This window comes from Oncorhynchus mykiss, chromosome 2 (genome assembly GCF_013265735.2).
Source record: "Oncorhynchus mykiss isolate Arlee chromosome 2, USDA_OmykA_1.1, whole genome shotgun sequence".
Taxonomy (NCBI): Eukaryota; Metazoa; Chordata; class Actinopteri; order Salmoniformes; family Salmonidae; genus Oncorhynchus; species Oncorhynchus mykiss.
The window spans coordinates 3,179,196-3,197,500 of NC_048566.1; the positions used below are offsets into that span (position 1 = coordinate 3,179,196).

General features: G+C 47.1%; 1 protein-coding gene across 2 annotated transcripts in view; it reads right to left on the bottom strand.

Moving 5' to 3' along the window:
* Positions 1-18,305, bottom strand: part of cdkal1 (CDK5 regulatory subunit associated protein 1-like 1) — a 746,123-nt gene that overhangs the window by 534,306 nt on the left and 193,512 nt on the right. For both annotated transcript variants that reach the window (XM_036935217.1, XM_036935222.1), the window contains exon 7: positions 9,410-9,530. In XM_036935217.1, coding sequence (XP_036791112.1) covers positions 9,410-9,530 — 121 coding nt within the window. The remainder of the gene's footprint in view (positions 1-9,409; positions 9,531-18,305) is intronic.

Sequence of the window (18,305 nt, forward strand, 5' to 3'; positions counted from 1 at the left end):
ACACACACATACACATACACATACACACACACACATACACATACACATACACACAAAACTAACGTAGCAGGCGTAAAACAAATGCCTGAAACTAGATCCTCTACATACTGGTCTGAAACCAGATCCTCTACATACTGGTCTGAAACTAGATCCTCTACATACTGGTCTGAAACTAGATCCTCTACATACTGGTCTGAAACTAGATCCCTCTACATACTGGTCTGAAACCAGATCCTCTACATACTGGTCTGAAACTAGATCCTCTACATACTGGTCTGAAACTAGATCCTCTACATACTGGTCTGAAACTAGATCCTCTACATACTGGTCTGAAACTAGATCCTCTACATACTGGTTTGAAACTAGATCCTCTACATACTGGTCTGAAACTAGATCCTCTACATCCTGGTCTGAAACTAGATCCTCTACATCCTGGTTTGAAACTAGATCCCCCTACATACTGGTCTGAAACTAGATCCTCTACATCCTGGTCTGAAACTAGATCATCTACATCCTGGTCTGAAACTAGATCCTCTACATACTGGTCTGAAACTAGATCCTCTACATCCTGGTCTGAAACTAGATCCTCTACATCCTGGTCTGAAACTAGATCCTCTACATTCTGGTTTGAAACTAGATCCCCCTACATACTGGTCTGAAACTAGATCCTCTACATCCTGGTCTGAAACTAGATCCTCTACATCCTGGTCTGAAACTAGATCCTCTACATACTGGTCTGAAACTAGATACCCTCTACATACTGGTCTGAAACTAGATCCTCTACATCCTGGTCTGAAACTAGATCCTCTACATACTGGTCTGAAACTAGATACCCTCTACATACTGGTCTGAAACTAGATACCCCTACATACTGGTCTGAAACTAGATCCCCCTACATACTGGTCTGAAACTAGATCCCCCTACATACTGGTCTGAAACTAGATCCCTCTACATACTGGTCTGAAACTAGATCCTCTACATACTGGTCTGAAACTAGATCCTCTACATACTGGTCTGAAACTAGATCCTCTACATCCTGGTCTGAAACTAGATCCCCCTACATACTGGTCTGAAACTAGATCCTCTACATACTGGTCTGAAACTAGATCCCTCTACATACTGGTCTGAAACTAGATCCTCTACATACTGGTCTGAAACTAGATCCTCTACATACTGGTCTGAAACTAGATCCCCTCTACATACTGGTCTGAAACTAGATACCCCTACATACTGGTCTGAAACTAGATACCCCTACATACTGGTCTGGAACTAGATTCCCTACATACTGGTCTGAAACTAGATCCCCCTACATACTGGTCTGGAACTAGATTCCCTACATACTGGTCTGGAACTAGATACCCCTACATACTGGTCTGAAACTAGATCCCCCTACATACTGGTCTGGAACTAGATCCCTCTACATACTGGTCTGGAACTAGATACCCCTACATACTGGTCTGAAACTAGATTCCCTACATACTGGTCTGAAACTAGATTCCCTACATACTGGTCTGGAACTAGATACCCCTACATACTGGTCTGAAACTAGATTCCCTACATACTGGTCTGGAACTAGATTCCCCTACATACTGGTCTGGAACTAGATTCCCTACATACTGGTCTGGAACTAGATACCCCTACATACTGGTCTGAAACTAGATCCCCTCTACATACTGGTCTGAAACTAGATCCTCTACATACTGGTCTGAAACTAGATCCCCTCTACATACTGGTCTGAAACTAGATCCCCCTACAGTGTCTAATTAACCTGTGGTGCTGCTGGGTGAGGAGTTGGTTCAGCGTTGTTCTACAAAACCACAGATTTTAGGTACCACATCAAAGACAGCGACTGATATCCCCCCCATGGTCTCCCAGGGATGCATGAACACAGTCACACACATTCCCCGAGTCTCTGGGGCAGGTCTCCCAGGGATGCATGAACACAGTCACACACATTCCCTGAGTCTCTGGGGCAGGTCTGTCAGGGATGCATGAACACAGTCACACACATTCCCCGAGTCTCTGGGGCAGGTCTCCTAGGGATGCATGAACACAGTCACACACATTCCCCGAGTCTCTGGGGCAGGTCTGCCAGGGATGCATGAATACAGTCACACACATTCCCCGAGTCTCTAGGGCAGGTCTCCTAGGGATGCATGAACACAGTCACACACATTCCCTGAGTCTCTGGGCAGGTCTCCTAGGGATGCATGAACACAGTCACACACATTCCCTGAGTCTCTGGGGCAGGTCTGCCAGAGATGCATGAACACAGTCACACACATTCCCCGAGTCTCTGGGGCAGGTCTGCCAGCCATCAGACACAGAGAGGGAGGAACCTCGTCTCTCTAGGTATCAATGCAGACACACGCGCGCCTGGCAACACTGCCTGTCTGCACTAGATAATGTTTACCCTATGATGTTTGTGTCTGGAGCGTAATGTTTAACTAACTGAATGTGTTTTTTAGCCTAATCTGAGGTCGTCCATTGAGCAGAACCCTTAGAGTACACACTGACTCACTATCACAGGTACAGAGGGGAAGAAACTACCTCATCCACATATTGCTATGTATTTATGTTTGCTCCTTTGCACCTCAGTATCTCTACTTGCACACTCATCTTCTGCACATCTATCACTACAGTGTAATCACTAATTTGTAATTACTTTGCCACCACGGCCTATTTATTGCCTTACCTCCCTTATCCTACCTAATTTGCATACACTGTATATAGACCTTTCTATTGTGTTATTGACTGTACGTTTGTTTATTCCATGTGTAACTCTGTTGTTGTTGTTTGTGTCGCACTGCTTCGCTTTATCTTGGCCAGGTTGCAGTTGTAAATGAGAACTCGTTCTCAACTGGCCAACCTGGTTAAATAAAGGTGAAAAATTATATATATTTTTAAAAGAACCATAGAAGTTATAATACTAGATTGGTCATGAACCTTCTTATGACAGGATAAAAGTCAGCCATGTTGGTCAGGGAGTTAGTGAACCATGGTTCTCCAGACTTTGAAGATTGTATCTGCACTGTATGTGTTAGCTAGCTAGCTAGCCAGTTTTAAAGGATTGATTCCATTAAATTTTCAAATTAACTGCCGATAAAACATTCCATTCAAACAAATGCAGTCAACCCACAGACATACACCGGCTGACATCAGCTGATGACAGGATTTAGACTAGTTGTAAATGCAACAAGTACTGTTCTAGTATCATATAAAACAGCACTCACAGTCTCTCCTGCCATTCATTCCAATGAGACCAAGGTTGGGATTGCTCCCTGACCAATATGGCTGCCATTTCTCACCAGAATTCTGGAACTTTTAGGGTTGATGACACAGTCCCTCTAGGAGCCCTTAAACTGCTCTGTCTTACTCATAATCACACACACCAGGACACTAGACCATCTAGTACTGTCAAATACACATCAGCCTTGTTTAGATACACCACAGACACTGACGACCCAGAACCTTGTTTATCAACTCTTAGATACACCACAGACACTGACGACCCAGAACCTTGTTTATCAACCCTGAGATACACTACAGACACTGACTACCCAGAACCTTGTTTATCAACCCTGAGATACACTACAGACACTGACGACCCAGAACCTTGTTTATCAACCCTGAGATACACTACAGACACTGACGACCCAGAACCTTGTTTATCAACCCTGAGATACACTACAGACACTGACTACCCAGAACCTTGTTTATCAACCCTGAGATACACTGACTACCCAGAACCTTGTTTATCAACCCTTATATACATATCACAGAGACAGTAAGATTAGAGTGGTGAGTGGCACAGCGGTCTAAGGCACTGCATCTCTGTGCAAGAGGCGGCACGACAGACACCCTGGTTCGATTCCAGGCTGTATCACAGCGGTCTAAGGCACTGCATCTCTGTGCAAGAGGCGGCACGTATATAACAGGGACAGAGAGGACACTGCCCAGCCTATTCTCTCAGTGGCTGCCTGCCTGCATGTCTTTGTACCCCAGGCTCCAATCAGTAGGCGGGGTTGAGGACGGTTAAGAGCATTGCATGTGTTGGTCTGCCCAATGACAAGGCCCCATTGTTTCCCCGACACATACAGAGAGACATGCGTAGATTCCTCTGACTTACCTAGGGGGTCAAAGGTCAAAGCTCTGGACAGGAAGCAGAGGTGCAACAGGCTGTTTTTTAAAACACACATTGTCTCTCTGACACGCCCACACACACACACAACATACAGGCTTCTCTCTCTGCTCTGGCTGTCTACAAACAGCAGATTATGACCTCCGCTGAGTGGGTCGTAACCGTGTTTGTGTGTGTGTGTGTGTGTGTGTGTGTGTGTGTGTGTGTGTGTGTTTATATATACCACCCTTTCACTTAAAGCAACAAATATAAAGCCGAGAACCCCAGGTCTTCTGAGGTAATTCCCTGAGAGGAATCACAACAGGCCCTTTCCTGATTCAAACTGATGAAATTAGCCTTTTCCATTAAACATGAACAACCCCATTGATGTTAGAACCCATGTGAGGAGGGAAGGGAGCTCTGTAAACACCATAAAACAGGGAGGAGACAGGGGACGGACAGGGGGAGGAGCTCTGTAAACACCATAAAACAGGGTGGAGACGGGGGACGAGGGAGGGAGGGAGGAGACGGGGGATGGACAGGGAGGAAGAGACGGGGGACGGACAGGGGGAGGAGACGGGGGAGAAGACGGGGCACGGACTGGGGGGAGGAGACGGGGGATGACAGGGGGGAGGAGACGGGGGATGAGGGAGGGGGGAGGAGACGGGGGATGGACAGGGGGGAGGAGACGGGGGATGAGGGGAGGGGGGAGGAGACGGGGGATGGACAGGCGGGAGGAGACGGGGGACGGACTGGGGGGAGGAGATGGGGGACGGACAGGGGGGGGAGACGGGGGATGAGGGAGGGGGGAGGAGACGGGGGACGGACAGGGGGGAGGAGACGGGGGATGAGGGAGGGGGGAAGAGACGGGGGATGAGGGAGGGGGGAGGAGACGGGGGACGGACAGGGGGAGGAGACGGGGGACGGACAGGGGGGAGGAGACGGGGGAGGAGACGGGGCACGGACTGGGGGGAGGAGACGGGGGATGACAGGGGGGAGGAGACGGGGGAGGAGACGGGGGATGAGGAGACGGGGGACGGACGGGGGGAGGAGACGGGGGACGGACAGGGGGGAGGAGACGGGGGACGGACAGGGGGGAGGAGACGGGGGACGGACAGGGGGGAGGAGACGTGGGACGGACAGGGGGGAGGAGACTGGGGATGGACTGGGGACGGACAGGGGGGAGGAGACGGGGGACGGACTGGGGGGAGGAGACGGGGGACGGACTGGGGGGAGGAGACGGGGACGGACTGGGGAGAGGAGACGGGGGACGGACGGGGGGAGGAGACGGGGGATGAGGGAGGGAGGAGACGGGGGATGAGGGAGGGAGGCTGTAAACACCATAAAACAGGGTGGAGACGGGGGACGGACGGGGGGAGGAGACGGGGGATGAGGGAGGGGAGGAGATGGGGGGGGGGGGTGAGGGAGGGGAGGAGACGGGGACGGACGGGGGGAGGAGACGGGGGACGGACAGGGGGGAGGAGACGGGGGACAAGGGAGGTGAGGAGACGGGGGACGAGGGAGGTGAGGAGACGGGGACGGACGGGGGGAGGAGACGGGGGACGGACAGGGGGGAGGAGACGGGGGACGGACAGGGGGGAAGAGACGGGGGATGAGGGAGGGAGGGAGGCTGTAAAATGGATCCTGTTCAAGCTGGAAGGAAGGGAGGGTGAGGCGACACTGTTTTCTAAACCCACCTACCGCTCGCTCATCAAATATTCAATATATCTCCTGAGAAATTCAATTTCTTTCTGCCTCCCACCCAACCGACACGGCGTGATGTGGCAGCGCAGCGCTGTCATGGGGGCCCCTGGTTGCTTCCTCCTCTGGAAACATCAAAACACCTTCTGTACCCCTCTGGGCTTTTCCTTGCATCAATCTCACGTAATCTGTGGTGTGTGTGTGTGTGTGTGTGTGTGTGTGTGTGTGTGTGTGTGTGTGTGTGTGTGTGCGTGTTTAACTATACTTGTGGGGACCACAAGGTCAAATGCTATTTATAGGGGATTCCGGGTTAAGGTTAGGTTTAGATTTCGGGTTAGGTTTAGATTTCGGGTTACGGTTAGGTTTAGATTTCGGGTTAAGGTTAGGTTTAGATTTCGGGTTAAGGTTAGGTTTAGATTTCGGGTTAGGTTTAGATTTCGGGTTAAGGTTAGGTTTAGATTTCGGGTTAGGTTTATATTTCGGGTTAGGTTTAGATTTCGGGTTAAGGTTAGGTTTAGATTTCGGGTTAGGTTTAGATTTCGGGTTAAGGTTAGGTTTAGATTTCGGGTTAGGTTTAGATTTCGGGTTACGGTTAGGTTTAGATTTCGGGTTAAGGTTAGGTTTAGATTTCGGGATAAGGTTAGGTTTAGATTTCGGGTTACGGTTAGGTTTAGATTTCGGGTTACGGTTAGGTTTAGATTTCGGGTTAAGGTTAGGTTTAGATTTCGGGTTAGGTTTAGATTTCGGGTTAAGGTTAGGTTTCGATTTCGGGTTAAGGTTACGTTTAGATTTCGGGTTAGGTTTATATTTCGGGTTAGGTTTAGATTTCGGGTTAAGGTTAGGTTTAGATTTCGGGTTAGGTTTAGATTTCGGGTTAAGGTTAGGTTTAGATTTCGGGTTAAGGTTAGGTTTAGATTTCGGGTTAAGGTTAGGTTTAGATTTCGGGTTAATGTTACGTTTAGATTTCGGGTTAAGGTTAAGGTAAACAGGATCTTGAATGGGACTGAATTGTGCGTCCCCACAAGGTTAGTTATACAGGACTGTGTGAGAGTTTTGCAGATGGATGTGTGTACTACTGGGTCAGAAGGTCTGTATAAAAACCCTAATGAGGTTCCTCAGTATTCAAACACAAAACCACATCAAGGTTTCATGAGATGAATGACACTTAGCCAGGGTTATGATGGGGAGAACACTTAGCCAGGGTTATGATGGGGAGAACACTTAGCCAGGGTTATGATGGGGAGAACACTTAGCCAGGGTTATGATGGGGAGAACACTTAGCCAGGGTTATGATGGGGAGAACACTTAGCCAGGGTTATGATGGGGAGAACACTTAGCCAGGGTTATGATGGGGAGAACACTTAGCCAGGGTTATGATGGGGAGAACACTTAGCCAGGGTTACGATGGGGAGAACACTTAGCCAGGGTTACGATGGGGAGAACACTTAGCCAGGGTTACGATGGGGAGAACACTTAGCCAGGGTTACGATGGGGAGAACACTTAGCCAGGGTTACGGTGGGGGTAACACTTAGCCAGGGTTACGGTGGGGAGAACACTTAGCCAGGGTTACGGTGGGGAGAACACTTAGCCAGGGTTATGGTGGGGAGAACACTTAGCCAGGGTTATGGTGGGGAGAACACTTAGCCAGGGTTATGGTGGGGAGAACACTTAGCCAGGGTTATGGTGGGGAGAACACTTAGCCAGGGTTATGGTGGGGAGAACACTTAGCCAGGGTTATGGTGGGGAGAACACTTAGCCAGGGTTATGGTGGGGAGAACACTTAGCCATGGTTATGATGGGGAGAACACTTAGCCAGGGTAATGATGGGGAGAACACTTAGCCAAGGTAATGGTGGGGAGAACACTTAGCCAGGGTTGTGGTGGGGAGAACACTTAGCCAGGTGCAGGGTCGTAACGGTGCAGGGGCTTAACGGTGCAGGGTCGTAACGGTGCAGGGTCGTAACGGTGCAGGGTCGTAACGGTGCAGGGTCGTAACGGTGCAGGGTCGTAACGGTGCAGGGTCGTAACGGTGCAGGGTCGTAACGGTGCAGGGTCGTAACGGTGCAGGGTCGTAACGGTGCAGGGTCTTAACGGTGCAGGGGCTTAACGGTGCAGGGGCTTAACGGTGCAGGGGCTTAACGGTGCAGGGGCTTAACGGTGCAGGGGCTTAACGGTGCAGGGGCTTAACGGTACGGTACAGAGTCGTAACGGTACAGGGTCGTAACGGTGCAGGGTCGTAACGGTGCAGGGTCGTAACGGTGCAGGGTCGTAACGGTGCAGGGGCTTAACGGTGCAGGGTCGTAACGGTGCAGGGTCGTAACGGTGCAGGGTCGTAACGGTGCAGGGTAGTAACGGTGCAGGGTCGTAACGGTGCAGGGTCGTAACGGTGCAGGGTCGTAACGGTGCAGGGGCTTAACGGTGCAGGGGCTTAACGGTGCAGGGGCTTAACGGTGCAGGGTCGTAACGGTGCAGGGTCGTAACGGTGCAGGGTCGTAACGGTGCAGGGGCTTAACGGTGCAGGGGCTTAACGGTGCAGGGTCGTAACGGTGCAGGGTCGTAACGGTGCAGGGTCGTAACGGTGCAGGGTCGTAACGGTGCAGGGTCGTAACGGTGCAGGGTCGTAACGGTGCAGGGTCGTAACGGTGCAGGGTCGTAACGGTGCAGGGTCGTAACGGTGCAGGGTCGTAACGGTGCAGGGGCTTAACGGTGCAGGGTCGTAACGGTGCAGGGGCTTAACGGTGCAGGGGCTTAACGGTGCAGGGGCTTAACGGTGCAGGGGCTTAACGGTACAGGGTCGTAACGTAACGGTACAGAGTCGTAACGGTACAGGGTCGTAACGGTGCAGGGTCGTAACGGTGCAGGGTCGTAACGGTGCAGGGTCGTAACGGTGCAGGTTCGTAACGGTGCAGGGTCGTAACGGTGCAGGGTCGTAACGGTGCAGGGTCGTAACGGTGCAGGGTCGTAACGGTGCAGGGTCGTAGAGGTGCAGGGTCGTAACGGTGCAGGGTCGTAACGGTGCAGGGTCGTAACGGTGCAGGGTCGTAGAGGTGCAGGGTCATAGAGGTGCAGGGTCGTAACGGTGTCTCTCATCTCTCTCATCTCCTCAGACCTTAACAATGTATTGAGACCACATCAGTTAACCTGAGACAACAGTTTTACTGGTTGGCCTGGAAACTGACCAGTCAGGTCGGTAGGTCACGTAGGTATTGGGCAACAGTACCATTCAATAAACAGAGGCCGGCCAGGCACCGGTCTGAGCGAGGAGGCCAGCCAGGCACCGGTCTGAGCGAGGAGGCCAGCCAGGCACCGGTCTGAGCGAGGAGGCCAGCCAGGCACCGGTCTGAGTGAGGAGGCCAGCCAGGCACCGGTCTGAGTGAGGAGGCCAGCCAGGCACCGGTCTGAGTGAGGAGGCCAGCCAGGCACCGGTCTGAGTGAGGAGGCCAGCCAGGCACCTCTGGCCTCCCCCCCATTTGTTACCTGTGTGTGTGTGTGTGTGTGCGAGTGTGTGTGCGAGTGTGTGTGCGAGTGTGTGTGCGAGTGTGTGTGTGAGTGTGTGCGTGTTTCCCCTGGTTGAAAACAGCAGCTTACCCTGTATTGATTGAAATGATCTCTATCAGAGGGTTCTTTCTAATCTTGGGCAGATCCAGTCTGGCTCCACCAAGACGCTTCCCGTTGTCCTTCTTCTGACCCAGCAGACGCACCGAGTGACCTTCACACACAACACACACAAATACTAGTCAGGACACCGAGTGACCTTCACACACACAACACACACAAATACTAGTCAGGACACCGAGTGACCTTCACACATAACACACATAAATACTAGTCAGGACACCGAGTGACCTTCACACATAACACACACAAATACTAGTCAGAACACCGAGGAGGAATGGAGGAGTAGAGAAATGGAGGAGTAGAGAAATGGAGGAGTAGAGAAATGGAGGGATGGAGGAGTAGAGAAATGGAGTAGAGAAATGGAGGAGTAGAGAAATGGAGGAGTAGAGAAATGGAGGAGTAGAGAAATGGAGGAGTAGAGAAATGGAGGAGTAGAGAAATGGAGTAGAGAAATGGAGGGATGGAGGAGTAGAGAAATGGAGGGATGGAGGAGTAGAGAAATGGAGGAGTAGAGAAATGGAGGAGTAGAGAAATGGAGTAGAGAAATGGAGGGATGGAGGAGTAGAGAAATGGAGGAGTAGAGAAATGGAGGAGTAGAGAAATGGAGGGATGGAGGAGTAGAGAAATGGAGGGATGGAGGAGTAGAGAAATGGAGGAGTAGAGAAATGGAGGAGTAGAGAAATGGAGGAGTAGAGAAATGGAGGGATGGAGGAGTAGAGAAATGGAGGGATGGAGGAGTAGAGAAATGGAGGAGTAGAGAAATGGAGGGATGGAGGAGTAGAGAAATGGAGGGATGGAGGAGGAGAGAAATGGAGGGATGGAGGAGTAGAGAAATGGAGGAGTAGAGAAATGGAGGAGTAGAGGGATGGAGGAATGGAGGAGTAGAGAAATGGAGGGATGGAGGAGTAGAGAAATGGAGGGATGGAGGAGTAGAGAAATGGAGGGATGGAGGAGTAGAGAAATGGAGGAGTAGAGAAATGGAGGAGTAGAGAAATGGAGGAGTAGAGAAATGGAGGAGTAGAGAAATGGAGGGATGGAGGAGGAGAGAAATGGAGGAGTAGAGAAATGGAGGAGTAGAGAAATGGAGGAGTAGAGAAATGGAGGAGTAGAGGGATGGAGGAGTAGAGAAATGGAGGAGTAGAGAAATGGAGGAGTAGAGGGATGGAGGAGTAGAGAAATGGAGGAATGGAGGAGTAGAGAAATGGAGGGATGGAGGAGTAGAGAAATGGAGGGATGGAGGAGTAGAGAAATGGAGGATTAGAGAAATGGAGGATTAGAGAAATGGAGGAGTAGAGAAATGGAGGATTAGAGAAATGGAGGAGTAGAGAAATGGAGGAGTAGAGAAATGGAGGGATGGAGGAGTAGAGAAACGGAGAAATGGAGGAGTAGAGAAACAGAGGGATGGAGTTATTTGTCTGGCTCAATCTCTCATTCAGACAATCTCACGGTAAGAAGGACAGAGCTCCTCACAATGACAAATGGAAAGATGCCTTTCATTAAATCGCGGCGTTTTTAACGATCTCTCTTTTCAACAGCATGTAATTAAAATCATTTGAAAAATGCAACGATCGTTGCAGAGCAGGTGAGATGCGTAAACTGATAGGAAGAAGGGTCTCTGGTATTCTGTATCGTGGGTGTAAATATATATATATATAAAAATATGAATTTAAGGGACTAAAAAAAGCTAACATTTAAACACTTTATGGACATTAGGAGCCTGCTTTTCCTAATGAGATAATTATTTCAGCACACTTCTCAATAGCAGCTTATCCTGCCTAAAGCAGACTAACCCCACAAACTGGAGGTAGCTTTAGTAATGCTATAGGCTAGATAATGCTGTATGTATTAGTAATGCTATAGGCTAGATAATGCTATAGGCTAGATAATGCTGTATGTATTAGTAATGCAATAGGCTAGATAATGCTGTATGTATTAGTAATGATATGGGCTAGCTAATGTTATATGTATTAGTAATGATATAGGCTAGATAATGATATAGGCAAGATAATTATAAATGTATTAGTAATGCTATATGCTAGATAATGCTGTATGTATTAGTAATGCTATAGGCAAGATAATGCTATGTATTAGTAATGATATAGGCTAGATAATGCTGTATGTATTAGTAATGCTATAGGCTAGATAATAATCTATGTATTAGTAATGATATAGGCAAGATAATGCTCTGTATTAGTAATGATATAGGCTAGATAATGCTGTATGTATTAGTAATGCTATAGGCTGGATAATGATATAGGTAAGATAATGCTCTATGTATTAGTAATGTTATAGGCTAGATAATGCTCTATGTATTAGTAATGCTATATGCAAGCTAATGCTATAGGCTAGATAATGTTGTATGTATTAGTAATGCTATAGGCTAGATAATGATATAGGTAAGATAATGCTCGATGTATTAGTAATGCTATAGGCTAGATAATGCTGTATGAATTGGTAATGCTATAGGCTAGATAATGCTCTTTGTATTAGTGATGCTATAGGCTAGATAATGCTGTATGTATTAGTAATGATATAGGCTAGCTAATGCTGTATGTATTAGTAATGCTATAGGCTAGATAATGCTATATGTATTAGTAATGATATAGGCTAGATAATGTTATATGTATTAGTAATGATATAGGCTAGCTAATGTTATATGTATTAGTAACGCTAGATCCACACTACCTAGAGTATAATGTGGGGAGATGTTTAGGTTCACACTACCTAGAGTATAATGTGGGGAGATGTTTAGGTCCACACTACCTAGAGTATAATGTGGGGAGATGTTTAGGTCCACACTACCTAGAGTATAATGTGGGGAGATGTTTAGGTCCACACTACCTAGAGTATAATGTGGGGAGATGTTTAGGTCCACACTACCTAGAGAATAATGTGGGGAGATGTTTAGATCCACACTACCTAGAGTATAATGTGGGGAGATGTTTAGGTCCACACTACCTAGAGTATAATGTGGGGAGATGTTTAGGTCCCCACTACCTAGAGTATAATGTGGGAAGATGTTTAGGTCCACACTACCTAGTGTAAAAATGTCAATATAACAAGACATTACAGAACCTGACCCCTTTCTCCCTTATCAATATAACAAGACAGATACCAGAACCTGACCCCTTTCTCCCTTATCAATATAACAAGACAGAAACCAGAACCTGACCCCTTTCTCCCTCATCAATATAACAAGACAGATACCAGAACCTGACCCCTTTCTCCCTCATCAATATAACAACACAGATACCAGAACCTGACCCCTTTCTCCCATATCAATATAACAAGACATTACAGAACCTGACCCCTTTCTCCCTTATCAATATAACAAGACATTATAGAACCTGACCCCTTTCTCCCTTATCAATATAACAAGACATTACAGAACCTGACCCCTTTCTCCCTTATCAATATAACAAGACAGATACCAGAACCTGACCCCTTAATCCCTTATCAATATAACAAGACAGATACCAGAACCTGACCCCTTTCTCCCTCATAAATATAACAAGACATTACAGAACCTGACCCCTGTCTCCATTATCAATATAACAAGACAGATACCAGAACCTGACCCCTTTCTCCCTCATAAATATAACAAGAAATTACAGAACATGACCCCTGTCTCCATTATCAATATAACAAGACAGATACCAGAACCTGACCCCTTTCTCCCTCATAAATATAACAAGACATTACAGAACCTGACCCCTTTCTCCCTTATCAATATAACAAGACAGATACCAGAACCTGACCCCTTTCTCCCTTATCAATATAACAAGACAGAAACCAGAACCTGACCCCTTTCTCCCTTATCAATATAACAAGACAGATACCAGAACCTGACCCCTTTCTCCCTCATAAATATAACAAGACATTACAGAACCTGACTCCTTTCTCCCTCATCAATATAACAAGACAGATACCAGAACCTGACCCCTTTCTCCCTTATCAATATAACAAGACAGAAACCAGAACCTGACCCCTTTCTCCCTTATCAATATAACAAGACAGATACCAGAACCTGACCCCTTTCTCCCTCATAAATATAACAAGACATTACAGAACCTGACCCCTGTCTCCATTATCAATATAACAAGACAGATACCAGAACCTGACCCCTTTCTCCCTCATAAATATAACAAGACATTACAGAACCTGACCCCTTTCTCCCTTATCAATATAACAAGACAGATACCAGAACCTGACCCCTTTCTCCCTCATAAATATAACAAGACATTACAGAACCTGACCCCTTTCTCCCTTATCAATATAACAAGACATTACAGAACCTGACCCCTTTCTCCCTTATCAATATAACAAGACAGATACCAGAACCTGACTCCTTTCTCCCTCATCAATATAACAAGACAGATACCAGAACCTGACCCCTTTCTCCCTTATCAATATAACAAGACAGATACCAGAACCTGACCCCTTTCTCCCTTATCAATATAACAAGACAGATACCAGAACCTGACCCCTTTCTCCCTTATCAATATAACAAGACAGATACCAGAACCTGACCCCTTTCTCCCTCATCAATATAACAAGACATTACAGAACCTGACCCCTTTCTCCCTTATCAATATAACAAGACATTACAGAACCTGACCCCTTTCTCCCTCATCAATATAACAAGACAGATACCAGAACCTGACCCCTTTCTCCCATATCAATATAACAAGACAGATACCAGAACCTGACCCCTTTCTCCCTTATCAATATAACAAGACAGATACCAGAACCTGACCCCTTTCTCCCTTATCAATATAACAACACAGATACCAGAACCTGACCCCTTTCTCCCTTATCAATATAACAAGACATTACAGAACCTGACCCCTTTCTCCCATATCAATATAACAAGACAGATACCAGAACCTGACCCCTTTCTCCCTTATCAATATAACAAGACATTATAGAACCTGACCCCTTTCTCCCTTATCAATATAACAAGACAGATACCAGAACCTGACCCCTTTCTCCCTCATCAATATAACAAGACATTACAGAACCTGACCCCTTTCTCCCTTATCAATATAACAAGACAGATACCAGAACCTGACCCCTTTCTCCCTTATCAATATAACAAGACAGATACCAGAACCTGACCCCTTTCTCCCTTATCAATATAACAAGACAGATACCAGAACCTGACCCCTTTCTCCCTTATCAATATAACAAGACAGAAACCAATTTCAGCCATTATGACCTGTTACAACATAACTCTAGACTCTGATATCTATCACTACACCCGGGAGGGAGGGAGGGAGGTACTGTAGGGAGGGAGGGAGGGATGAAGGTACTGTAGGGAGGGAGGGAGGGAGCTAGGGAGGGAGAGAGGGAGAGAGGAAGCTAGAGAGAGAGGGAGAGAGGGAGAGAGGGAGGGAGGGAGAGAGGGAGGGAGGAATGGATGAAGGTACTGTAGGGAGGGAGGGAGGGAGGGAGGGAGGGAGGGAGGGAGGGAGGGAGGGAGGGAGGGAGAAGACAGGAAGGAAAGAGATGAGAGAGGGAGTAAAAGCTAACTGGATGACATCGTGACCCATAGAGATCTCTCATAAGAGGTGAGGTATTTCTCTCTCTCCTCAGAGTCTGATGTCATAAGAGGTGAGGTATCTCTCTCTCTCCTCAGAGATGTTTTATAATTGTTCTGTTATGAATCAGCGGTGGAGAGATGAAGACGATGACCAGGTGCTTAATGCCCTTCGTCGTATCAAAAGTTCCTGTGTCCGAGACAGCTACTGAGCCTCTCTCAGCCCCCACATCACAGGCTAGAATGTAATTACAGAACTGTTGCCAGCTCCTCCTGCCTCCAGAAGAATGTGAACTCATAACACCAGCTAAATCACTTCTACAACCCATCTACATGATAATAACTGGGAGAGAAGAGCATCAACTCCCCAGATGGTTCAGTGAAAAGTCATGGATGTTAAAAACATTTCCTCCTCCTCCTCCTCCTTCTCCTCCCTTCTGTGAGGAAGATCAACAGAGAGCCCTGTAGAGACATCGGGGAGCCACTGATACAGTAGAAGATACAGTACAGTACAATCTAGATGAGGGGTCTGGTATGTAGATATGATGATACTGTGTTAGTAGATACAGTAGAATGTCTAGATGAGGGGTCTGGTATGTAGATATGATGATACTGTGTTAGTAGATACAGTAGAATGTCTAGATGAGGGGTCTGGTATGTAGATATGATGATACTGTGTTAGTAGATACAGTAGAATGTCTAGATGAGGGGTCTGGTATGTAGATATGATGATACTGTGTTAGTAGATACAGTAGAATGTCTAGATGAGGGGTCTGGTATGTAGATATGATGATACTGTGTTAGTAGATACAGTAGAATGTCTAGATGAGGGGTCTGGTATGTAGATATGATGATACTGTGTTAGTAGATACAGTAGAATGTCTAGTTGAGGGGTCTGGTATGTAGATATGATGTGTGTGTTGGTAGATACAGTAGAATGTCTAGATGAGGGGTCTGGTATGTAGATATGATGATACTGTGTTAGTAGATACAGTAGAATGTCTAGATGAGGGGTCTGGTATGTAGATATGGTGATACTGTGTTAGTAGATACAGTAGAATGTCTAGATGAGGGGTCTGGTATGTAGATATGATACTGTGTTGGTAGATACAGTAGAATGTCTAGATGAGGGGTCTGGTATGTAGATATGATGATACTGTGTTAGCAGATACAGTAGAATGTCTAGATGAGGGGTCTGGTATGTAGATATGATGATACTGTGTTAGTAGATACAGTAGAATGTCTAGATGAGGGGTCTGGTATGTAGATATGATGATACTGTGTGTTGGTAGATACAGTAGAATGTCTAGATGAGGGGTCTGGTATGTAGATATGATGATACTGTGTTGGTAGATACAGTAGAATGTCTAGATGAGGGGTCTGGTATGTAGATATGATGATACTGTGTTGGTAGATACAGTAGAATGTCTAGATGAGGGGTCTGGTATGTAGATATGGTGATACTGTGTTAGTAGATACAGTAGAATGTCTAGATGAGCAACCCCTGCAGATACTGCCCCTACCCTGCTAACATCTCAGCACCCCCTGCAGCTACTACCCCTACCCTGCCAACATCTCAGCACCCCCTGCAGCTACTGCCCCTACCCTGCCAACATCTCAGCACCCCCTGCAGCTACTACCCCTACCCTGCCAACATCTCAGAACCCCCTGCAGCTACTGCCCCTACTCTGCCAACATCTCAGCACCCCCTGCAGCTACTACCCCTACCCTACCAACATCTCAGCACCCCCTGCAGCTACTGCCCCTACCCTGCCAACATCTCAGCACCCCCTGCAGCTACTACCCCTACCCTGCCAACATCTCAGAACCCCCTGCAGCTACTGCCCCTACTCTGCCAACATCTCAGCACCCCCTGCAGCTACTACCCCTACCCTGTCAACATCTCAGCACCCCCTGCAGCTACTACCAATACCCTGCCAACATCTCAGCACCCCCTGCAGCTACTTGCTCAATCCCCCCCGCTTCTCCATCACCCAAATCCAGACAGCTGATGTTCTGAAAGAGCTGCAAAATCTGGATCCCTACAAATCAGCCGGGCTAGACAATCTGGACCCCCTCTTTCTAAAATTATTAGCCGAAATTGATGCAACCCCCATTACTAGCCTGTTCAACCTCTCTTACGTGTCGTCTGAGATCCCCAAAGATTGAAAAGCTGCCGCGGTCATCCCCCTCTTCAAAGGGGAAGACACTCCAGACCCAAACTGTGTCAGACCTACAGTGCCTTGCGAAAGTATTTGGCCCCCTTGAACTTTGCAACCTTTTGCCACATTTCAGGCTTCAAACATAAAGATATAAAACTGTATTTTTTTGTGAAGAATCAACAACAAGTGGGACACAATCATGAAGTGGAACGACATTTATTGGATATTTCAAACTTTTTTAACAAATCAAAAACTGAAAAATTGGGCGTGCAAAATTATTCAGCCCCCTTAAGTTAATACTTTGTAGCGCCACCTTTTGCTGCGATTACAGCTGTAAGTCGCTTGGGGTATGTCTCTATCAGTTTTGCACATCGAGAGACTGACATTTTTTCCCATTCCTCCTTGCAAAACAGCTTGAGCTCAGTGAGGTTGGATGGAGAGCATTTGTGAAAAGCAGTTTTCAGTTCTTTCCACAGATTCTCGATTGGATTCAGGTCTGGACTTTGACTTGGCCATTCTAACACCTGGATATGCTTATTTTTGAACCATTCCATTGTAGATTTTGCTTTATATTTTGGATCATTGTCTTGTTGGAAGACAAATCTCCGTCCCAGTCTCAGGTCTGTTGCAGACTCCATCAGGTTTTCTTCCAGAATGGTCCTGTATTTGGCTCCATCCATCTTCCCATCAATTTTAACCATCTTCCCTGTCCCTGCTGAAGAAAAGCAGGCCCAAACCATGATGCTGCCACCACCATGTTTGACAGTGGGCATGGTGTGTTCAGGGTGATGAGCTGTGTTGCTTTTACGCCAAACATAACGTTTTGCATTGTTGCCAAAAAGTTCAATTTTGGTTTCATCTGACCAGAGCACCTTCTTCCACATGTTTGGTGTGTCTCCCAGGTGGCTTGTGGCAAACTTTAAACAACACTTTTTATGGATATCTTTAAGAAATGGCTTTCTTCTTGCCACTCTTCCATAAAGGCCAGATTTGTGCAATATACGACTGATTGTTGTCCTATGGACAGAGTCTCCCACCTCAGCTGTAGATCTCTGCAGTTCATCCAGAGTGATCATGGGCCTCTTGGCTGCATCTCTGATCAGTCTTCTCCTTGTATGAGCTGAAAGTTTAGAGGGACGGCCAGGTCTTGGTAGATTTGCAGTGG